Source organism: Acinonyx jubatus, chromosome X (genome assembly GCF_027475565.1).
Source record: "Acinonyx jubatus isolate Ajub_Pintada_27869175 chromosome X, VMU_Ajub_asm_v1.0, whole genome shotgun sequence".
Classification (NCBI taxonomy): Eukaryota; Metazoa; Chordata; class Mammalia; order Carnivora; family Felidae; genus Acinonyx; species Acinonyx jubatus.
Window position 1 is genome coordinate 35,943,068 of NC_069389.1, and position 24,794 is coordinate 35,967,861.

The following is a 24,794-nucleotide window of genomic DNA, read 5'->3' on the forward strand; positions in this document are numbered from 1 at the left end:
TTTTAAAGGTCTCTTTCTGCACATGGATATCCAATTGTCCCCGTGCCATTTGTTGAAAAGACTTCTTTCCCCCATTGAACTGCCTTGGCACTTTTGTTGAAAATCAACTGACTTCAAATATAAGGGTTTATTCTTGAACTCTCAATTCTGTTCCACTGATATACATGTCTACTCCTATCCCATACTAGTACCAGAGTCCTGATAACTGATAGTTAAGTGTCAAAATTGCAAAGCATGAGTCCTCCAACTTTGTCCTTTGTTCAAGATTGTTTTGGTGATTCTAAGTCCTTTGCATCTCCACATGAATTTTTAGGATCAATTTGTCAATTTCTGCTCAGGAGACTGTGTTGAATCTATGGATCAACTTGGGAAACACTGCCATCTTAACAATACTGGGTCTTCCGATCCATCAACATTAAATGTCTCTCCATTAGTTTAGATTTTCTTAAATGAATTTTTTAAAGTGTTTATTTATTTTGAGAAAGAGAGTGCAAGTGGAGGGGGGGCAGAGAGAGAATCCCAAGCAGGCTCCACAGTGGCAGTGAGAAGCCTGACATGGGGCTCGAACTCATGAACCATGAGATCATAACCTGAGCTGAAATCAAGAGTTGGATGCTTAATCAACTGAGCCACCGAGGTGCCTCCTGTCTATACATTTTAAAAAGCTTTTAAAAACTTCAAAGTGTTAATGTCAATGACTAGAAAAAAAGCTAAAATGGTATGGAGTTATTGGAATTACAGTTATTCATATACAGAATGAGTACCAAGTCAAAGGTATAAACATTAAAATCACAGTAAAACAGTAACAACAATAATAATGTTAATAACAAATAATATGTATGGAACACTCATGACTGCCAGGTACTTTTGTAACTACTGTAATATATTAATTCATTAAATTCTTACATCCCTATGAGTTAGCTATTACCATTATCCCCATTTTGTAGATAAGGAAACCGAGGCACAGAGAATTTAAATAATTCGTTCAAGGTTACACATTAGTAAGTGTCAGAGCCACGATTCACGATTCACCGAAGGCAATGTAGCTCCAGAGCCCACTCTTTCCCATAATGCTGTTCTTCTCTTTCTTCTCGCCATGGACGATAAAAATTTCCTTCCTCTAAGTATGAAAAGCAATATTCTACTGCTTTCTGTGAACTTCCCTTTTAATCATTTCAAAGGGAGTAAGAAACAAACAAACCACAATGGGTTGTTGCCTAACATTTGAGGAGCTTAAAAACAGTGTCTGGATACAAGGATGGGTACCTAGCTGTTCATTTGTGAAACAGAGTTGTGTGGTAGTCTCTGAAAGCTAGTAAAGTTGAAATCTGTGTTCTGGAAGCTCAAAGAAGAGGCAGAATGAGGAGAATGAGTTCTTGCAGATGGTAAGCATAACATACTTTAACCAGGATGGCTGAATGACATAAAGGAATACAGCCTTACCGGAAGCTGAAAAAAATCTCAATGACAACCCTGCTGACGGTCCTAATTCTAGGTTGTCTGGTGGGTCTTGAAACTTTAAATAGTCCTGCAAAGGGATGTGGTAAGTTCATATGACCCCTCTTTGCTGTAACAGCTTTGCCCTGTCCAAATGAATCTTAGTCACCACTCCGGCTATTTTAGGCCCAAGTCTGGTTTTGTGGCACTGGGAGAACTACAGCATGGGTTTCTCGTGATGGGCAAACCTGAGCACTATGGCGAAAGGCCTGGACTTGGCCAATGAAAGGTTCAGCCCCAGACAGGGCAATGTCACAAAGGCCAAAGCAGGGCCAGAGTTAAAAAGACTAGGGAAGAACTGAGAAAAAAAGTATAATTAATGGTTCCTTTGGGGAAGAAATGAACTTCAAGAACAGCTGACAAAATTTCACTTTGGATAGTAAGATTTTTTTTTTCTCTTGTAGGCTACAGTGGTTCAGATATATGTCAAAGTCTTGGGAAACTTCTTTAGGTGCCATCTTGATAATGGCATGTCGTTAATAATTATTTTTGCCAAGGACTTTTAAAGCAAATAGAGAAGAGCCAGTTTGGAGTGCTGACTGTAAAAACAATTAGGACAGAGGCTTAATGGAGAATCATCATCACCAATAATGACATGTTACAATTTCCTTTGTTGTATAGTAGCACAGTTGACTTTTCACAATGATGGAAATGTCCTATGTCTGGGTGATCTGATTCATTAGTCACTAGCCACATTTAGTTACTGAGCACTTGAAATGTGCTAGTGTGACTGAGGAACACTTTTGATTTAATTGTCATTAATTTAAATTTAAAAAGCTATGTGTGACTAGCAGCTACTAGACTGAACAGTTCAGCTCTATAGCATAATATCGTGGCCTACATAGTTTTCTCCCCCATCCACATAATGTTCCTCAAAATCTAGAGCTGTATATATGAAATTATTCAGATATTTCAGGGGTTGAATAATAATGAATATTACTGCAATTTAGGACATATACAAAAATACTTATAAAGTTTTATAGTTGATGGGAGTCACATGGCTAAGGAGGACTACTAACCAATCAACCACTTAGAGGACAGACTTAAAGATGATTTTTTTAATCAAAAATAAATCAAATAATAATTTTAAGACCACAATATAAGAATTTCCTCTGTTGGGAAGAAGGGGGGAAATGTCCCATACAGTTTTTTTACTAGTGTTGGGACACCCGGGTGGCTCAGTCAGTTGAGCGTCCGACTCTTGATTTTGGCTCAGGTCATAAACTCATGGTTTGTGGGTTTGAGCCCCATGTTTGGGCTCCGTGCTAATGGTGCAGAGCCTGCTTGGGATTCTCTCCCTTTCTCTGCCCCTCCCCTGCTCTCTCTCTCTCAAAATAAATAAACGTTAATTTTTATATTAATAAAATAGTTTACTATTTTATATTTGGTCTTTTTCAAAACCTTTTAAAATCAAACGGGCTCCCCATATGGGATAATTACCTTTTTTTTTTTTTTTTTTTTTTTTTTGGTGAGATAGAGGATAGAGAGAATGGTAAAAGGAGAAAGGTACCTAGTAAGAATAAAGAAAAGCTAAGAAAAGTAATTTGAAAATATTTTCTAGTAGATCAAGGTAGTGGGGATTCTTACTGCTTTGTGATCGTTGTCTAATTAATTCTAATCCAGTATTGTTTCCACTGAACTAAACTCACATTTTTCTTGTCAAAATATTTAAGTTTGAGAAAATGTGGCCTACATTCATATTCAACAATAATGGATAATAATAGTGAATTCCTGGGATGCTTGGGTGGCATCTGACTTTAGCTCAGCTCATGATCGTGGGTTTGAGCCCTGCATCAAGCATTGTGCTGACAGCCCAGAGCCTGGAGCCTGCTTTGGATTCTGTGTCTCCCATTTTCTCTGCCCTCCCCAGCTCGTACTCTCTCTCAAAAAAAAAATAAATAAACGTTGAAATAAAAATGTAAAAAAAGATAGTAAATTCCTATTTCAAAAGTAATTACATCTCTGCTATAAATTTTTAGGATGATACAAATCTAAAATGTGATTAATCTTTCATTTATTTTAACATTTTGTTTAGATTCATACTTAGATATTACCTTAAATGATTTAAAAAACAAAACCTTATTGAAATAATTTTTAGAAGTGAGAATTTAGCTGTCGGAAAGCTTTTTGCTGATTTCTTTAATTACCTTTAGTTTCCTCCTTGCATTGAATTTCCTCAGTTGCTCTACTGTTTCTGGAAGATGAATCTTGTAGGCATAACGATCCCGCTCCTATAAAAGAAGAAAGATAATGAACATATGTAGCCATTTAAAAAAGTGAAGAAACTTAATCTAAAACAAACAGTGAAGCCCACATTTCTTAAACATGAAACTTAAATTCTAAAATACTGGAGATTTTATTCCATGATACTGGTAAACATTCTCAAATGAGGGATACGAAGGTCAAAACTGATAGTAAAATAGTATTTTATTTTCAGCAATAATAAAGGGTTAAAATAATGGATCAAGTAATTTTTAGATATATGGCTATATGGCAAAGATAATTAAATCATAATTATGAAGGTATGAAGTTACGTTTGACATGTTCTTGTCAGGTAAAATGAGCATTTGAAAAATTAACTTCACAAATGATTGAGCATTCGGAATTGTCAGGAGTAACTGGATTTTTTTTTAGGTGAGTGATCACTTTATGTATGTATGTATGTATTCACTCATTCATGTGAATGGGCCCAGCGTGGAGCCCAGTGTGGGGCATGAACTCACAACCCTGAGATTAAGACCTGAGCTGAGATTTTAACCAACTGAGCCACCCAGGTGCCCCAGGAATGACTGGATGTTAAAAGATCATACTTTCTTCGCACTAGAACAAACTTTTCAAGGCCATCTAATTCAAGCATTTCCTCACGTGGGATCCTTTTCAATCCCCGAAGGACGATTATTCTGTTTGACTTTGTCCAGTGAGTGATCATTCTTTTATGGCAGCTTACCACAATTGTAAGAAAGTAAAAAAGTGTTTACTTAGCCTGGGCCCACATCTGGCTTGTTTGGGCTAGCGCTGTCCTATGTAATATCGCAAAGCAAACATTCTTCCTCTTCTATATAGTAACTCCTCGGTAGCTAAGAGGGGGATCATGTTTCCACTAAATCTATTCTTCTCTGTGATGTCTCCAGTTGCCTCAACTATTCCTCATGTATATATATTTTTTTAAAGTTCATTTTTGTGAGAGAGAAAGTGGGGGAGGGGCGGGGGGGGCAGGGAGGGAGAGAGAGAGACTATCCCAAGCAGGACCTGTGCTGTCAGCACAGAGCCTGATGCAGGGCTCGAACCCACAAACCATGCGATCGTGACTTGAGCTGAAATCAAGAGTTGGGCACTTAACTGACTGAACCACCCAGGCGCCCATTCTTCATGTATATCTTCAACCTCTTGTCATTCTTCTTATTACCCAATTTGGTTCTACTCTAATTTGTCAATGTATCTTAAAGATTTAAATAAGTATTCGTTACAGAAATAGTTCTTGAGAGCCTGCTATGTTCCAGGCGTTGATCTATGCACTTGGGATACACAAGTAAACAAAACCAACAAAGATTCTGGCCCGCGTGTAGCTCATATTCTAGTAGAAGAAAATACAGAAAGGTAAACTATGGAGTATCATAAAAGTGCTATGGGATAAAGCAAAAAGTAAACCAGAGTAAGAGGGAATGGGTACACTGCAATTTAAAATAGGGTGGTCAAAGTCGGCCCAATTGCCGTGAGGACATCCAAAACTGGTGAGGGAGTGGTCTAGGCAGAGAGAACAACACAAAGGCCCAAAGGAAGAAGTGCACCTGGAGTTTTCAAAAACTGGCAAAAAGACCCATGTGCCATGGAGTAAATAGATCAGATCAGAGAGGCAACAAGGCTGGGGTAGGCCATTTAAGAGCCTTTTTAAAAAAAATATTTATTTTTGAGAGAGAGAGAACACAAGTGGGGGAGGGACAGAGAGAGAGAGAGACACACACACACACACACAGAATCTGAAACAGGCTCCTGGCTCCGAGCTGTCAGCACAGAACCCAACGTGGGGGGCTCGAACCCACGAACAGCGAGATCATGACATGAGTCGAAGTTGGATGCTCAATTGACTGAACCATGCAGACACCCCCATATAACAGCCTTTTATTCTGAGTGGGAGAGGGAGCCACAGGAAGGTTTTGAACTGAAGTGACATGATCTGACAAGTTTAAAGGAACACTCTGGTTGTTGTGTTGAGAACGGATTAAAAGGGAACAAGGGTTTAAGGGGGGGGGAAAAGGCAGGGAGACCAGTTAGGCTATTGCAGTAATCTAGGGGGAAAATGGTAGATGAAGTCAGATGGAGAAAATAAAGATGATGAAGAGGAGACAGATTCTGAATATATTTTCTGAAAAAAGTTTTACTGAGGGGTAATTAGCATATAACAAACTGCATTTTTAAAATGTATAATTTTCTAGGTTTTGACATATACAACCATAAAAGCATCACTGCGTTCAACCTGAATATACCCATCACTCTCTAAAGTTTCCTCACGTCCCTTAGTCATCTCCCTCCCAATCCCCGGGCAGCCACTGTTTCTGTCACTGTCAATTGGTTTGCATTTTCTAGAATTTTATATAAATGGAACCAGACAGTACAGACTCATTTTCTAACTTGTTTCTCTCAGCACAGAGATTTTGAACTTCATCCATGTAGTTGTGTGTATCAATAGCTGATTCCTTTTTATTGCTGAGTGACATTCCTTTGTAAGGATAGGCCATAATCTGTTTACCCATTATCTGCTGATGGACCCTGGGTTGTTTCCAAGTTCTGGCTATTACAAATAAAGCTGTAATGAACATTAATGTACAAGTCTTTGTATGGATACACATTTTACTTCTCTTAGGTAAATACTCAGCAGAATGGCTGGATTGTATTATAGGGGTATGTTAAACTTTTTAAGTGGTTGTACCATTTTACATTTCCATAGCAGTGTATTAGTTGCAATTGTTCTACATCCTCACCAATACTCGGTATGGTTAGCCTTTCTGATTTTAGCCATTCTGATACATGTGCGTATAGACATCTCGTTGTGTTAATTTGTATTTCCCTAATGAAAAATGATGTGGAGCAACTTTGCGTGTGCTTATATAGCATCCACATATCTTTGTTGAAGGGTCTGTTCCAAATATTTTCCCGTTTTGAACTGGGCTGTGCTTTTTCTTATTGTTGAGTTTTAAGAATTCTTCCCAACGTAGAAGGGGATTTAGATGTCCAAACTCCCAGTTATAAAATAAAGACACAGGGATATAATGTACAGCAAAAGGAACACAGTTAATGATACTGTAACAACTTTGTATGGTGAGAGATGGTAGCTAGATTTTATCATGGTGATCACTTCATAATGTATATAAATGCTGACTATGTTGTACACCTAAAACTAATATTGTATGTCAACTATAGTTCAAAAGAAGGAATTCTTTACATAATCTAAATATGTAAGTCCTTTATCAGATACATAATTTGCAAACATTTACTCTTAATTCATGGCTTGTCTTTTCGTTTTCCTACAGTGTCTTTCCAAGAACAGAAGTTCTTTTTTTCTTTTTAAAGTTTATTTATTTATTTTGAGGTGGGGAGAGACAGACAGACAGACAGCACACATGAGCGGGGGAGAAACAGACAGAGAGGGAGAGAGAGAATCACAAGCAGGCTTTGTGCTGTCAGCACAGAACCCGATGCAGGGCTCGATCCCACCAACTGTGTGATCATGACCTGAACTGGAATCAAGAGTTGGACGCTTAACCAACTGAGTCACCAGGTGTCCTCCAAGAACAGAAGTTCTTAATTCTGAATATATTTTGGAAGTGGAGAGAACAGGATTTTCTGAGGGAATGGATGTGGGGTGTGAGAGAAAGAGAGGTGTCAAAGACCACACCAAGGTTTTCAGTGTGAGCAACTGGAAGTCTGACACCAAGAGAGATGGGGAAGAGATCAGGACTATAGTTTTGGATATGTTATGCTTGAAATATCTAAAGTTCAAGTGGAGATTCAAGTAGGTACTTGGACATACAAGCCCGGAATGCAAGAGAGAAGTCTGGTCTGGAAATAAATTTTTGGAGGGTCACAAACATTTAGAAGATATTAAGGATAATACTCAACTCTGTCCCAGGCACTGAATTTGGGACTTTCACTGCCAGTATCCCATTTATAGTTGTTCTTTAAAACAACTATATAAGATAGTAGAGACAATGCTACATGCTAATTATCTCAAAAGCAATGGCTCAAATGGACATAATTGTTATCATCATGATTAGCATGTACTGAGGGCTTATTATGTGCCAGGCAGTGTTCTAGTTCTTTACAAGTTTGGTGGTTTTTTTTTTTTTTAGTGCTTTACATGTTTATGTTACGTACTCTTCACAACAAAGTAGGAGGAATATATCATTATTATCCTATTATAGAGTTGGGGAAAAGGTGATGCATTATACCAGATGAAGATTAATTAGTATGAATTGGGCCTCTTAGTTTTCTTAATCTGCATACTATACAACATTTGTAAATTAAGTTCAAGATCACAGTTGTTATTATAATGAAAATTCATGTTTGCATGTGAGGCACTTCTAAAATCAATGTGTTGGTATCCTGTGCTTACAAAATTTATTTTTGAATTTAAATGTAGAATTTTAGTCAGTCCTGTCAAAATTTCACATTATCTGTGAAGTTCCTAAGGAATGAACACAAACACTTTAAAATTTGTTTTCTATATTAATGACTAAAAATAGCAAGAGTTCCACTGGAGAGCAAAATTATATTTTTCTCGAGTACACATACAACACCTGATGTCAAAATATCTACAATTTGTATATCTGCTAGATTCTGTATGCTAAAACATCTTGGGAATGATTTTATTATCTTTAGGGACTTAATCTCCTTTTCCTGCACTTAGCCAGAGCAGGTTCACCAATACAGAAGACATAAGAATTTATTGAATAATTAACTAGCAGAGAGAAGCATAAAACTGCCATTTTATAACAAGCAATGGAATCTTGTAATGGATTGCTGTTACTGTTTGTGGAAGATGTGGTGTATATGTATATGTGTACCCATATTACAGAATATTACTTGGCCATAAAAAAGAATGAAATCTTGCCATTCACAACATGGATGGACTTACTGGGTACTACCCTAAGTTAATGAAGTCAGACAGAGAAAGGCAAATACCACATGATTTCACTTATATGTAGGATCTAAAAGGCAAAAACAGGTGCACCTGGCTGGCTCAGTCAGTAGAGCATGTGATTTTCAACCTCAAGGTCATGAGTTCAGGCCCCACGCTGGGCATGGAGCATACTTAAAAAAATAAAAATAAAATAAAAGACAAAACAAATGAACAAACAACACTAGTAACAGACTCATAAATACAGAGGACAAACTGGTAGCTGTCACAGGAGAGGGTTGTGGGAGGACAGGTAAAATAGATAAAGCGGATTAAGAAGACAGACCTTCAGTTATAAAATAAATAAGTTATGGGGATGAAAAGTACAGCACAGGGAATATAGTCAGTAATATTATAATTACTTTGTACGGTGACAGATGGTAACTACACTTATTGTAATGAGCACTGCACGATGGATAGAACTGTCGAATCACTACATTGTATACCTAAAACTAATACAACATGTGTCTGCTAAACTTCAATTTAAAAAATTGTAAAAAAAAAATGAAAAAAACCCTGTGTTCTGCCTGGTGATGTTTAATCAACATATACTGAAAAGCAAACATCAAAATGGGCTTTGCATTATTTTTTGAGTAAAAGCTGTTTCTGCATTTCGATAGAGGGGAGAGGAGAAAGCAAACCCAAGGTCTTTAACACAAGAGAAAGAACCCAAACAAAAAGGAGCTACATAATATTATAGAGAGACAATGAGTTTGGAGTCAGAGTTTTTTTTTAATTTTTTATTTATCTGTTTTGAGAGAGAGAAAGAGAACATGAGCAGGGGAGGGGCAGAGGGAGAGAGAATCCTAAGCAGGCTCCATGTGGTCAGCGCAGAGCCCAACACAGGGCTCGATCTCACAAATCATGAGATCATGACCTGAGTCAAAATCAAGAGTTGGATTCTTAACCAACTGAGCCACCCAGGTGCCCCTGGAGTCAGAAAGGCTTCTGTTCAAATTCTGGGTCATTTATATATTGGCTGTATGACCTTACATTCTCTCAGTTGTTTCTTTTTGAAAACTAATCTTACAGGATTCTTACAAAGATTAAACAAGATGCTGTATAGGCACATGATTGGTTTTAATAATCCTTTTTATTAGTCAACATGTACAAACCTCTGATGTAAAGTAATTTGGGAGTGCTGTAAGTGTGTATGTGTGTGTGTGTCAACAGCTTACTAAATAAGCTGGGTTGTTTTCTAACTGAAAATATGCTCCTATTGCAGAAGAAAAAGGTAAAAATAAAACATAGTAAAAATTTCAGGGTATGAAACCTGTGACCCATTTGTAATGGTCTTTATTCACAGCTTCCAAAAAGGGTGAACCAAGTGACAACATTTTTTTTTTCTATTGGGCTATTTTTTTTTAATGTTTATTTATTTTTGAGAGCAAGACAGAGCACAAGTGGGAGAGGGGCAGAGAGAGGGAGACACAGAATCTGAAATAGGTTCCAGGCTCCGAGCTGTCAGCACAGAGCCCGGTGCAGGGCTTGAACCCATGAACCGTGAGATCATGACCCGAGCTGAAGTCGGATGCTTAACTGACTGAACCACCCAGGTGCTCCCCAACTGCATTTTGCTTAAAATAAAATTGCTTAACATTTTAGGTATATGTAACAGAACATATTTCCACTGTTATTTAAAAAAAAAAAAAAGGTCTTCACACTCTTTGTAGTCTCTGCAGATGGTAGAACAGAAATTGGTCCTTTGGCTAACGCCGAATGTGAGAGAAAGCCCAGGGAAAGTGGCTTAAAAGACACATGGCATCCCTGGATTCTAGAGCAAGAAATGGGCATTGGTGTTGATTTTTAAAGAATTCCCTATTCAACAGAATAAACACTTCTTCTTCCAAGGTTTAATTCTTTAGAGTTCTTGGTAACAAGGCTTTCCCTTTTGAATCACTGAGAAGACTCTGAAAGCTGGAGAAAAGGCCGACTGGGGAGGGATCCCAGGACCTGAGGGGTGACCTTTGGTGAGATCACTGGCTTTTTTTTTTTGTTGTCTCTTAACATATCCTCACCTGGGTATGTGTGCAGCCGCAACCTGGAAACTCCAAGGACAAGGAACACACAAAAAATGAACCCTAAGAAAATCTGACTCTCTTTAGCCAAGGGCTGAGAAGAGGTTTTTTGCTCTGGAGGACAGAATCCTTTTGACTGTACCCACCTTACCCCCAGGGAACAGCATGTAAGCCGACCTGTTCCCCCCCCCCCCCCCCCCCCGCCCTTCCGGACCCAAGCAACAGCAAAGAGTTGACGCCCCACTCCCTAGAGAGTAGGGGCAGTATCACAAAGAGAAGAGAGCTGGGGAAGGGGCTCTTTAAATCTACGTATGAAGTCTTTGGCACATCACCAATAAACCCAGGTATAAAACCGACCAGGATCAACACAGCAAAGAGCTTTGAGACTAAACTGTGGTTTAGTCTCCCAGGTTTCGAATGAGCCTCTAAGCAGGGCCCAAGTGGGGCAGACCAGACGAGTAGTGCAAAGGCTTTGAAAATGAAATTGGTGTTTCAGCTACAGCCCTAAAAGTGGGCCAGGATGTGTGTTCTGAATTTAATCAGGTTAGCTGCCTACTAAAATAGAAGATTTAAATAAGAGTCTCATAATATAATACTAAAAATGTCTAGCATACTATCTAAAATTACTCTTCATACCAAGAATCATAAAAAAATCTCAACCAAAGTGAGAAAAGACAACCAACGGATACCAACATAGATATGGCACAGATATTAGAATCATCCAACTGGGATTTTTAAGCAGGTGGTATAAAAATGTTCCTAAGGGCACCTGGGTGGCTCAGTCCGTTAAGCATCCAACTCCTGATCTCAGCTCAGGTCATGATCAGGGTTTGTAAGATGGAGCCCTACATCCGGCTTTGCACTGACGGTGCAGAGCCTGCTTGAGATTCTCTCTGCACCTCCCCTGCTCACACATGCACAGGCACATGCTCATGCTCTCAAAATAAATAAAAATTTCAAAAGAATTTTAAGATAAAAATGTTCCTAAAAGCAATTGCAAATGGTTAAAAAATGCTGACATTACCAAGTGCTGACAAGGATATAGAGCAACTGGTTCTCTCATACTCTGCTGGTGGGAGAGTAAAATCATACAGGTATTCTGGAAAATGATTTGGCAGTTTTTAGAAAGTTGAACATATACTTGCCATAGGACTTAGCAATCCCACTCACAGGTTTTTACTTTGGAGATGTTCATAGATGTATATAGATGTTCATAGCAGCTTTACTTGTATTAGCCCCAAACTGGAAACAACCCAAATGCCCTTCAAAAGGTGAATGGACAGGGGCGCCTGGGTGGCTCAGTCAGTTAAGCATCAGACTTTGGCTCAGATGGTGATCTTGTGGTTCACGGGTTCAAGCTCTACTTTGGGCTCTGCACTGACAGCTGGGAGCCTGGAGTCTGCTTTGGATTCTGTGTCTCCCTCTCTCTCTGTCCCTCCCCCTACTCACGTGTCCTCTCTCTCTCTCTAAAATAAAACATTAAAAATTTTTTTGAAAAGGTGAATGGATAAAGAAGTGTTGTACATTCATACAGTGGAGTATTCAGTAATAAAAAGGAATGAACTATTGACACGCACAACAACTTGGATGGATCCCAAGGACATTATGCTAAAAACACCTAATCTGTGAAGTAATAATAAATATATACATTGGTCTCTGACCCTGGTTCCTAACACAGAGCCCTAAAACCCTTCTAAGTAGGGGTGCTAAGAGAATCTTTTGTTCTAACATTTTGTCTTTGACCCCAGCTTCTGAGGCAGAGCTCCTAAAACACTTGTGATTTCCTAAGTGATAAGAGCACTGGGAGCATTTTTTGTCCTCATATTTGGTCTTTGACTCTGGTTCCGGACAGAGTTCCTAAATCCCATGGCATTTCCTGGGTGACAGAAGTGTCTTTGTTTTAATGAGGTGACTCTTAGTGGGCTCCTGGATGGGGGCTGGTCACCAGAAAGAACAAGTTATGAATAAAAGCTTGGGATTTTCAGTCCCATCTCCCATTTTGTTGAGAATGGAGAGGGGCTGGAAACAGAGTTAATGATCAATGCATGCCTACATGATAAAACCTTTCATAAAATTTCCAAAAGTATGGGGTTTGGAGAGCTTCTGGGTTGATGAACATACGTACATGCCAGGAGCGTGGTCTACCCCACCTTCTGTGGGAATAGAAACTTCTGCACTTGGGATCCTTCCAGATCTTGCTCTATGTATCTTTTCATCTGTATCCTTTACCATATTCTTTAGCATATAATAAACAGGTAAATGTAAGTGTTTCCCTCAGTTCTGTGAGCTGTTCCAGCAAATAATCAAATTCAAAGTTGGGAGTGGGTGGGTTATAGGAACCTCCAATTTGTAGTCAAGTCAGACAGAGGTTGTGGGTAACCTGGGGACCCACTCCTTGTGATTGGCAACGGAAGTGGGGGAGAATCTCATGGGACCGAGCCTTTAACCTGTGGGATCTGCATGGACTTCAGTTAGTGTCAGAACTGAATTAAAATGTAGGACACCCAGGTAGTGTCAGAGAACTGCCTGGTGTGGGGAAAACACCCAGGCACACCTGGCATCAGAAGCGCTGTCGAGTGTGGTAGTTGCTTGAGAAGAAGAGAGAAACACACAGGAGATGTGAGTTTCTCTTAAATGGTTTACATATTGTATAATCCCATTTATTTAATAATCTCAAAAGGACAAAAATGATAGTGATGGACAATGGATCGATATTTACCAGGGGTTCCGGGTAGGGAGAGGATGTGATCATTAAGGGGTGACAGACCACTTCTATATCCCGATTATGGTCATACTTATATACTTCCATATGATAAAATTTCACAGAAACACACACACAAATGCATATAAAAACTGGTGGAAATCGAGTAAGGCCTTCAGTTTAAGTGTTCCAATGCCATTTTCCTAGTTCTGGTTATATAAGGTGTTATCACCAGGAGGAAGAATGGCAAAGTGCACGTGGGAATTCTGTACTGTTTTTAACCACTTCTTTTTAAAAAAAAAATTTTTTTTTTAAAGATTTTAAGATTTTATTTTTAAGTAATCTGTACACCCAGTATGGGGCTGGAACTCACAACCCTGAGGTCAAGCGCTGCACATCTACCGACTGAGCCAGCCAGGCGTCCCTGTTTTTGCCACTTCTTTGTGAGTCTGAAATTATTTCAACATGAAAGGTTTATAAGGAATCATTTCCACTCTACATGGTTAACCTTCCTGTGGGCTTCCTAATTCTAAATACCTCGAATCACTCACTGAGCTTCATCAGTTTTCCTTCCTTAAAATCTCTCAGTCTGAGTATTTCTTTCCCACTCCCACCTTTACTCCCTGGGTCCAGGCCCCTGTCACTCCTGTCACAGCACAGCTTCTATGGGCTCTCTTTGCCTCTAGCTCTTGTATTCTGACAGACAACGCTTGTACATCCAGTGTCCAAAGGAATTCTACGAGCATGCTGCTTGCACTGTGTCATCACTCAAAAGCTTGCAGGAGCTTTTTACCATCTACACCCTAATATCCAAAGTACTTAAGGGGCACCTGGGTGGCTCAGTCGGTTGAGCATCCAACTTTGGCTTAGGTCATGATCTCTCAGTTTGTGGGTTTGAGCCCCATGTCCGGCTCTCTGCTGTCAGTGCAGAGTCTGCTTTGGATCCTCTGTCCTCCTCTCTCTCTGCCCCTCCCCCGCTTTCTCTCTCTCTCAAAAATAAACATTAAAAAAATAAAAAACCGGGGCGCCTGGGTAGGTCACTTGGTTAAGCATCTGACTTCGGCTCAGGTTATGATCTCACGGTTTGTGGGTTCAAGCCCATGTTGGGCTCTGTGCTTACAGCTCAGAGTCTGGAGCCCGCTTCAGATTCTGTGTCTCCCTCTCTCTCTGCCCCTCCCCCACTCACACCCTGTCTTTCTCTCTCTCTCTCTCAAAAATAAATAAATTTTTAATAAATTTAAAAAATTTTTAATAAAAATTTTGTTAATAAAAAAAGTCAAAAAACAAAATAAAAACCAAAACAAAGTACTTAATTTGGCAATTCTAGATCATACGTATTCTCCCCTCAAACCAGAATTTCTGGTCTACCACTGTGCAATCCTTCAAATGGCTGATGTTTGTATTATACTAGTTTGCTTCCTGCCCCCCACTCCCACAGGGCCTGAACACTTTGTGATGCTTCACCTGTGCTCTCCTGGACTTCCCACATGGAGGCCAGGGCCCCCTTAAGGCACACTAACACGTGCGGTCCTCCCTGGAGTTTCAGACAGTGATCTCTCTTGTACCTCACTGGTCTCCCTGAGCCCACGCTTCTGTACTCCTGTGAGGCTTCTCCATTGTGGCTTCTTTGAGCTTATCTTTCCAGGTGTTTATGTTATATCAGTATAATCTGAAAATCCATTTTGCAGCCTGACCCTGCCGCCTTTCTCTCTCTGGTGTTTTTCCAAAATTCAAATGGACTAGCCTTCTAGAAATACCCTTTTCATGTTTTATTACAGTCAATATACTTTAGGGTCTACATATTAAAGTTACAAAGGGTTTGAAAAGAGCTCAGCCATCTACAAGGAAAGTACAATTTTAGTTGGTCTTACTTTTGCTGGAATGAATATTCATAGCAAACATCACTAATTTAGATAAAGGCATTAAACATACTATATTTTAACAATCATTAAGATATTTGCATATTACTTAGACTATTTCCTCAAAGTCTTTTTTTATATGAAATGATTGAATAGGACATTTTCTTCTTGTGGTTTTACCAAAGAAATCTTTTTTTTTTTTTTTTTTTGACACAAAGTCATGGTATTATGACTTTGGGCACTCTTCATTATAAGTATTTTCATCATCTTATTTCTTCAATTTGCAGTTACACAGGAGTTTTTCATAACATGAACTATAGTTTAAATTTAGTGTTTTACTAAATCAACACGAATTACATCCACAGTAATGATTTACAAGTATACATGGACATATATTTAAATATAAGAAGCCTGTACACATCAGCCAGATAACATTCTCATGGAATTATTCCATCTTCAGATAAAACATAAGGCGCCAAGGTAAACTAGTTCAGACATGGCACATGATTCTGAACTCAAACAGCCTTTTGGAACTTATTCATTTAAGTTACTGACATTTTTGTGTCTATTGTCTCTCTGGTGCCAGAAATCTACTACGTATTCAGATTATTTAGAACAAGAAGTATATTCACTGCAGGGATGAGGGTTTCCAAAAATAAATGTTAGTAGTCAAGGTAAGTATGATAATGAAAGCTAACTTTTCTAAAGGATCTTAAAAATGACTCATATGGCTACCATTTTCATTGTTCTTTGGCATTTAAACTAGCTTCTAGTGAACAAATGATCCCCATTATGGAGAAACTGAGAAAGGTAAAGGAGAAACAGGAGTCCTCCTCCCCCCCACCACACTGGTCATTTCTGGGGGGAAAAATACTAAGAAAGTATCTAAAAACTGTTTACCTACTCTCTTCTGGGGGAAATCAGGAATAACCAGAACTGAATGTTTCAAGTCAAGAATAACTAGAACTGCATATCAGAGGGTTGAATGTGGATTTGATAATATTCTTAAGGAGACTCAAGATCCACTGGAATCTCAAAATTGTTTTCTAATATCATCATTCCGTGTTGTTGCCACTAAGATCCATCATTAATCTACACTTTAATATCTTATTCCTTCTCTCTGGAGAAGTAGCATGGTATCATATAATGAACATTCCTTCGTTCATTCATAAAATCATAACTAATATTTATTGAGCACTTAGTCTATACCAGACACTTAGTAGAATGCTGGACAGAAGTGAACTAACAACTCCAAATTCCCACTCTGCTGCAGCTTGTAGTTTATAGGGGGTAAATAGACTACAAACAAAATATAGGTGTGTCTTATGGTGACGAATGCTATGGGGAACACTAAGGCAGGGAAGGAGGGGCAGGGAATACTGGCGGCAGGGGGCGTTCTTCTCCGTAATTTTAGATTGAGTGAACAGGAAAGATCTTACTAAGAAGCTGATAGCAAAGCCAAGACTTGAAGGTGGTAAAGGAAGAAACCATGACTATGTCTGGGGAAGAGCGTTCCACGGAAAGAACACAACTAACATAGAGGCACTGAAGCCAGGATGTGCCTGCTGCCTGAGGAACCACAGTGAGGCCAATATGCAGGGAACAGAGTAAGAGGAGAGCAGTAGGGGGTGAAGTAAGAGGTGTCAGGAAGCGAGAGTGTACCCTGGATTAAGAAAGAATCCCTCCGGCGAGAGGCCTGGTTTCAAGGTATGAGTTCTGGACTCACCAGGGTACAAAGGGCATTTAAAGGCCATTAAACCAGATGAGGTTTCCAAGGGCCTGAGTGGTGACAGAGAAAAAGAGGAGCAAGGATGGAGGCCTGCGGCACCCTAATGTGAAGAGGTGCATGTGGGGAGATGAGGAGGAATCAGCATGATCTGAGAAGGCACAGCCAGAAAGGGAGAAGGGAAACCAGGAGAGCTAGGAGGCCTGAGGCCAAGGGAAGACAGCATTTCAGGACGGGTGTCAAATGGTACTGAGACGCCAAAAGGGAGAAGGCCTGAGATTTGACTTTAGCAATGTGAAAGTCATTACTGACTTGACAGTGTGGTAGTGGAAGCTGGAGGTGGTTGTAAGGTCGGGAGGTGTGCGTGTGTGCATGTGTGTAATAAAAATAGACTGTAGTATATTAGGTTCAACAGAGACAGAAAAGCGATGATGCAGGAAAGGGGATATTGCTGGAGTGATGTCCTTGAGCAAGTGAAAAAGAGAGGACCTTGCACGCAAAGTAAAGCATGGTTTGGTAGGCTCAGTTAAAATCCTGGTTCAACCACTGACAACTTCTGTGACTTGGGGCAAGATTCTCAACCTCTCTGAGCCTTTGTTTTCTCACCTGTACGGTGAGAACTTCCTGGAATTACCGAAACATATAATGTGTTAATTAAATAGTGCTTTGCGTCGAAGTCCCAAGTTACAAGTTTCCTTAATATGCATCTGTGAGATAGGATAGAGAAAGAATTGAAAAAAATCGAGCTTTTTCCGGGGCACCTGGGTGGCTTGGTTGGTGAAGCGTCTGACTCAGGTCATGATCTCACTGTTCCTGAGATCGAACCCCGCATCAGGCTCTGCGTTGACAGTGGGGAGTCTGCTTAGGATTCTCTCTCAAAATAAATAAATAAAATTTTAAAAGCAAGTATTTTCCGAAAACAGTCAATCCATATCTAGTATCTCTTGAAGTAAAAGTAATGTTATGAACCACATGGTTACGCCCAAGATTGTAACTTTTGGTCATAAACACAGTACTACTTCACTTGTTCGTGCTGCACATCTTTGGAACCTGTGTTGGTGGACAACCAACAGGCCTTCCTCCCTGGTACATTCTGCCTCAATCTGCTTCTAATCCCGCTGCTGGCGGAATGTCACTAGAATGGTATATTCCTCTAATCAGATATTTACAGAGGTTGTGCAGGAACAGCAAACAAGATGAATAAAAGTCAAAGAATAAAAAAAAAGGACTCAGGAAAAAGATGTGAAGAGTTGCCTTGAGGAGCAATATACTCCTCTGGCTGGAAGGGTTCAGACAAAGTGTAGATGGCCACCTATGGGCTCAGGTACCTTAAGCCATGGGTGATTCAGTGCTTCATAAACGGTGATCCTTTCAGCTGGATCCAGCATCAGCATGCGACGGACTAGGTCTTTGGCACTTTCAGAGATATGGCTCCACTGCCTTGGATTCATCTGAAGAGAAGGAAAGGAAAATTGCATAGTTACTGCCCAGGGAGAAGTTAACATTCACCATTGATGGAACATTCCTACACTGTTTCAATGTGAATATAATTCTCAAAGAACAGAAATCTGATTCTATAGGTTTGCTTTCTAAGGAAGAGGACAAAGGCAAGTCTTTGGTGGCTGTTGCTACGTATATGAGGTTTTGTATCAATAAGCATCCCTTACATATGTTCTTGATGTCACAGAAGTTATAATATTTTTAATAGTTGAAGAATAGAATGCTCACAACTTCAGTTTCTACCTTAGCTGAAGAGACTAGATACTTTGATCTAGAAAGGATTAAAATTTTTAGGTTAAAAATTTCAAAGACATTTTTAAAACCTTCTCTCTTGAAAAACTGGAATCCACAGTAATTGTGAAGTTATGCAAAGTTCCTACTAGGATATTTTGGTCACTGTATACCAATTTCAGTATTTTAGAAAACATATACTGTTACCATCGGCCCTAGAGAATAACCCATTCACTTGTATATTGTCTTCCGTGAAGTTACTTTTGCCCCTCTTGTAGAAATGTGAGACAACTCAGCCACAAGGTCAATTGACTAAAGTCAAACAAATGGATAAAAACTATGAGTTGATCAAAGGATACAAGGCTTGTGAGAAAGTGGATCTGTGAGGAAAAGAGCAAGGTGGCTCCAGGGGAAAAAGTATTTCCGAGACCAGGAAGAAGAAAAAGGGAAGGGACGCTTAGGGCTTGCCGCTGGGAAGGTAAGTGGGGACAGGTGGGGAGAGGCCAGTGGGGCCTCATTCCTTATTTAGTATCAAGAAGCCAACTGGACGGGTGAGTTTGCATAAGATGCCTGGTGCCAGGAGCTAGCAATACCATGGGTTGAATGAGAGGAGACCTAGGTCACCTTCTAAGGGAGAAAGATGGAGAATAAAGTCCCTAACAATTTAAAGCCAAACGAAATCACGACTTGCATCACAGTTCACAGGAATCACTACAGTGTGGCCAAGGGTTAGCATTTGACACTGAAATTCGCTCTGGCTACTAGGAGGTTCCATACTGGTGGACGGGGAGTGAAAGATGTTCCTTGTTCTTTTTCTAACAGGCAGAATTCCAAACAAGAGTCACTTCTGCTTGTCAGATCTCTTAACTAAAGTGACTGCCTTACTGTTGCCATCCTACTGAAATTGTCATCAATTGGTCAGTTTGAAATAATGTAGGTGATTGCATGAGGCTTAGCCTTGTTCCCTCTTCCCCATCCTGGAGCAGATGTGCTCTTTAAGGTTGGAATGATTTATCCTCAGGGAAAGGGGTTGAGAAGTTATCTGCAACTGGCAGTAAGATTTCTCAAGTGAGTAGAGGTTGAGAAGTAGATGCTCCCCCATCCTGTTTCTGAGGGAGTCCAATCCAGGGTTTCCCTCTTTCTGTGGCTGAGAAGAGTAGCTGAAATTAATCTGGGAGGCTGAGTTTATAAGGGGAACAAAACAGGGCTACAGAATAGTCTCGCTTATTTGAAAACTAAAGCCATGGACGCCTCGACCAGCTGTGGACGTACCGACTGGCTACCCATGATGATAGACAGTGACACACTGCATCTTTTCATACTTTGAGAAACATATTTTTGTCTTTTAGAAAAAAGTTAATTGAAATTAAATGTTAGCATATATCCCAGTTAAGTGGTATTCTCAGATATCTACCTTAAAAGATCAAGTAAGCTAGCAAATGAGAAAAGTTCAACTAAAATCGCTTAAGGCCAGTAGCAGTTTATAAACTATAACACTTTTTAAAAGAGGCCATCAAAATTTTCTTGAAAAACACCCCTATAGATCAAGGATTTTGTTCATAGTTCTTCTGTTAAGAACCACCGGGGTGATGAAACTCTTTTTGAGGTTTGCTTCAAAATACTCGGCTAGTATGTGGAATACAGATCAAACCAGATTGGCTATATGTTGCTAAGTGGTGAAGCTGGGGGTTCACTGTACTCTTATCGCTACTACTTTTGTTTGAAATTTTCGATAAAAAAATGTAAAAATAAATGCTGACAGAATCACAGCACAGTATGTATGTGTGTGTGTATACATACATATACATATATATATATGAAAGGCCCACCAGCTTTATCATTGATGGTAGAGATGGATCTCTACTTCAAACAAAGCTGCTGAAAATGTGGGGCTTTTGTATTTAAAAAAAAAAAAAGGCATGAATATAAGTGAGAGGTGAGGTTAGCCAAGTAAAAGAGTAAATAAGTTATTAACATCAAAGCTTCAAACCTCCAGGTACAGAAACTATGATATAGCTGTCATGCCCATCTGACTTACTATAGTACTAAGAATGGAGGTTTTAAAATAATTTAATTTTTGGCCTGTGTGAAGAGCCCACATTTCTTACAAAGAAACAAAAAAACTATTCAGTGCTTTAAAAATAGAGGAAATCAAATACCAGAGGCTGCTGGAATGAAGCACATTGCCTTGGAAACCAGGAAGTTAGCAACTAAACTAGCACAAAGGAAGAATTCTATTATTAGCAAATGCTTATAACTCCAAAAGGCAGGTGGGAGATTTTATTATACGGTATCTACGTCATAAGTCACTGTGAGGATAAAATGAGTTAAATATGAGTGCTTAGCAACAGTTCCAGGCACATACTAAGTGCTATGTGTGAGTTAGCTATCATTACTTCTAGTATTAGTATTATGATGCTGATGCATTGCTAATTGTGTTTATTTTCATATGTTAAGTACCTGTGGTTTCACTTGGCAAAATTCAATGAGAAAGCCAGGGCCATGCATTCCTGACAGCCACTCACAATTTCCAGGGATTGGAGGAGGATGATTACTTACAAGCAGTTTCCTGAGACATTTAGTTACCTTGGAAGGATTGATTTTATTCCCCAGTGGCCAACTGACTCTAAGAGAAGCAGAACAAAACCTATACTTAAAACATCTTTCTCTGTTAACGGAGTTTTGGCATAGACCTTAATCCAAATAAAACAAGAGGCAAACCTGCATGCCCTTATAGGCTGATGATTACACAAGGCTAAAAATTAAAAGCATAATTCATTTGCACCTCTACAGGCTTCACTTACGGTTTAAAAGGACAAGGCTGTGGGCTCGCTGCTGTTAGCACAGAGCCCGCTTCGAATCCTCTGCCCCCCCGCCCCCCCCCCCCCCCCCCCCCCCGCTTATGCTCTCTCAAAAGTAAAATAGTAAAAAAAGAAAAAAAGGACAAGGCTGCCACTCTGAAGCTACTTTGCCTTTCATTTCTTTTGTCCCCCGTTTCCTGGAAGTCCTTTATAAAACTCTAACATTACTGAGGCAATGAAAAGAAAACAGGTCTCACAGTTTTGGAGTCTGGCACTACACAAACCCGTGTGTTTGCTCTTACGTTACCAGGCATGGCTGAAAATGAAACAGTGCTTCTGTTGAATAGAAAGCACAGGTTTCAGTAGTATGGGGCGGAAAAAGAACCCCAACATAAGCCGCCCTGATCTGGTATCCAGACACACACTCCCCCATGTTTCCCATACACAGCATCTGACTCTGTCAGCCACACATGATGGTAGAGGGCAAATGGATGGAAGAGCTGGGACAGCGAGACCAACCTTTAGCTTATGAATTTTCAAGTGTTCCTTAGCTCTTTTTGCTATAGCCACTCACAATGTCAGTGATGAATTTTTTTAATTTTTTAATAATGCAAGTAATAACACGCTATTCACAAGACTGGGAACAATGTATGTGGTTTCTAATCCACAGGAGTCTAAGAAGAATATGAATGTTTAAGTCCCACCAAAATGGCTCTAAATTATGTTGTGAGATGCAGCTGTGATAGTGGCATTTTGGTTTGTCCTGGGATGTAAATGACAAGGGTTTCAGCAGTGCTACTTGACTACATAACGTGGAACAAGATGTGTGGTAAAGCAAAACAAATAAAGGCTCATATGAAATATAAAATATAGAATTGCTAACTCACTGGGATGAAATTTCCACTTTCACTAAAAATTGAGCAAAAAGCTTTAATAATGAAGCCCTTTCCCCAAATTATGGAAAGAAGGGCCAAATGAGTTTATTTTCTAAGATTAGCCTGAATAGGCGGTCTGGTCACCCCAGGAAGAATGGGTACTTTTGAAATCTGGGCTCACATGTGTCACAAACATCTTACCTGAGGTAAAATAAAAAGGTCAAATTCTATCACAGTAAATTCCAAGGGTCATTCCAAATTCTTTCCCCAAACTAGAATTTTATTTGAAATAAGTAGGGCACTAACCAAACAATTTCTCTGACCTAGCTAAATGGGCAGTTTTGCTAGAATGGATTTGTGAGAAAAGCATTGGTTTTCTGAATCTGAGGGCCCAAGACTCCTAAACTGTTGATTTGCACATACAGGATTCTGTATCAAAGAGGACTAAGGTCCCTGTTTTCTAGCCTAAACATGGGGTTGGGTTCCAAACATGTGGGATAGACTTCAGGTGCAGCACCAAGGAGAGGGGAATGGAGGGGCAAGGCCGTGGTTGTTTTGAAGCCAGTCTCCTCCTCCCTTCTGCCTAGACGACAGTGCAGCTGATAGTGATTCAGAAATTTACTTGAGGCCTATATTATCTGACAAGGCAAGTGGATCAATGATGTCAGCAAAGAACTTTTCTCTGACTGGGTAACTACGTGACAATCAGGAAGTCCAAAGGCAGATAGCAACTTCACATTTTTCGGAATAATTTAATTTCAATACAAAAATAAAACATTCATAATATATTACCTTATATTTTCCTTTAATAATGCCTTCAAACAATCTTTCCTTGGTTCCATAAAAAGGCAAGCAACCACTTAGCAGGATAAAAAGGATCACGCCACAACCCCAGACATCTACAGGTTTTCCATAAGGCTCTCTTTTGACAACTTCTGGGGCCATAAAATGAGGTGTTCCAACGCGTCCTACGTTTCAAACAACAACAAGGAAGAATGTTTACATAAAACGGGCTTTAACTGAAAATAGAACAATAACAGTTTCAAGGAAAAGTTTTAACAATTTAAATATTCTCTTACCACCTCCACCTCCATAAAATCAAGGGGCAAAAAAGGCAGAAGGAAAATCATTATTTAATCACCTCTTGAAAATACGAGCCCAGGACAGGACAGGTACTTTGTCTTTTTTGTTGTTGTTTATTTTTTTACTTTTATTAAATTTTTTTTTGATGCTTTTTTATTTTTGAGAGGGAGGGACAGAGAGAGAGAGAGAGAGAGAGAGAGAGAGTGAGTGAGTGTCAGACAGACACAGACTCCAAAGCAGGCTCCAGGCTCTGAGCTGTCAGCACAGAGCCCGGCACGGGGCTCGAACCCACGAACTGTGGGTCAGATCATGACCTGAGCCGAAGTCGGACGCTTAACCGACTGAGCCACCCAGGTGCCCTTTTGTTTTTTTAAAAAAAGATTTTATTTTTAAGTAATCTCTACACCTAGCGTGGGACTTGAAATCACAACCCCAAGATCAAGAGCCACATGCTCAGGGGCACCTGGGTGGCTCAGTTGGTTAAGTGACCTATTCTTGATTTCGGCTCAGGTCATGATCTCACGGTTCATGGAATGGAGCCCTACATGGCCTCCATCTTCTTTAAAGAGTTTTCTCTCCAACCCCCATCAAAACTAGCTTTTAGGAAGGAATCTGATAGCAGTTACTTGTACACTAGTAATCATCTTTTAACTCAGTATTCCTACATAAGTCTTTTCTTCTACTGCAGAATGAAAAGCTGTGCCCTGTAGGGAAATTACTGTGGGAGGGGAAGTGCCCACCAGCCTTGGCAACTCTTCTTGCATGCAGGCCCGGCCTTCGCCTTCTTTCCTTCCTCCTTTCCCTGCCCCTTCTCTCTTATCATATCAAGTCCAAGATCATTTTTTAGTTTCAACACCGTGTGACACTTTATCTAGAGCTGAGAACTGTGGTTTAAAGAAATAATAATAAAAAAAGGACCTTTGCTGTGGGTCATTATGGTTCCCCTTCTTCCCACATAATGGAAGAGGTTAACTTCGGGGTTCAGAGAATGAAAATATTCTCAGTTAAAATGTGCAGTAGACCAGTGGAAACTATACTAGTTGGAAGGGAAGATTTTTATTCCATATTGCCTCATTTTGCTTCCTCTGGTAACACTGAGAAGCTGAAAGAACGAGAGCTAAGCCTCCTACTTCATGAACATGCTGGACAGTTCGCCTTGTTCTGATGGCAGGAGCTGGGCAAAGCAGGGCAAGAGATCAAGGTACCAGTCAGGGTACCGGCACCATGGCCCCAGTCAAGCACCTTCTTACAGCTGGGATGAGGTTTTGAAACTCGACTTGACTCCTACACCACTTCCTACATGAGAAAGGCCTGAGCAACTCAAAAAGG

The 24,794-nt window shown here is 39.8% G+C and overlaps 1 protein-coding gene across 13 annotated transcripts in view; it reads right to left on the bottom strand.

Annotated features, from left to right (window-relative positions):
* The window catches only part of CASK (calcium/calmodulin dependent serine protein kinase), a 354,148-nt gene that overhangs the window by 105,979 nt on the left and 223,375 nt on the right, over positions 1-24,794 (bottom strand). For all 13 annotated transcript variants that reach the window (XM_053202250.1, XM_027053936.2, XM_027053933.2 and 10 more), the window contains exons 7-9: positions 23,175-23,350; positions 18,304-18,426; positions 3,645-3,728 (exon numbers count right to left, since the gene is read on the bottom strand). In XM_053202250.1, the coding sequence (XP_053058225.1) occupies positions 3,645-3,728; positions 18,304-18,426; positions 23,175-23,350 (383 nt within the window). The remainder of the gene's footprint in view (positions 1-3,644; positions 3,729-18,303; positions 18,427-23,174; positions 23,351-24,794) is intronic.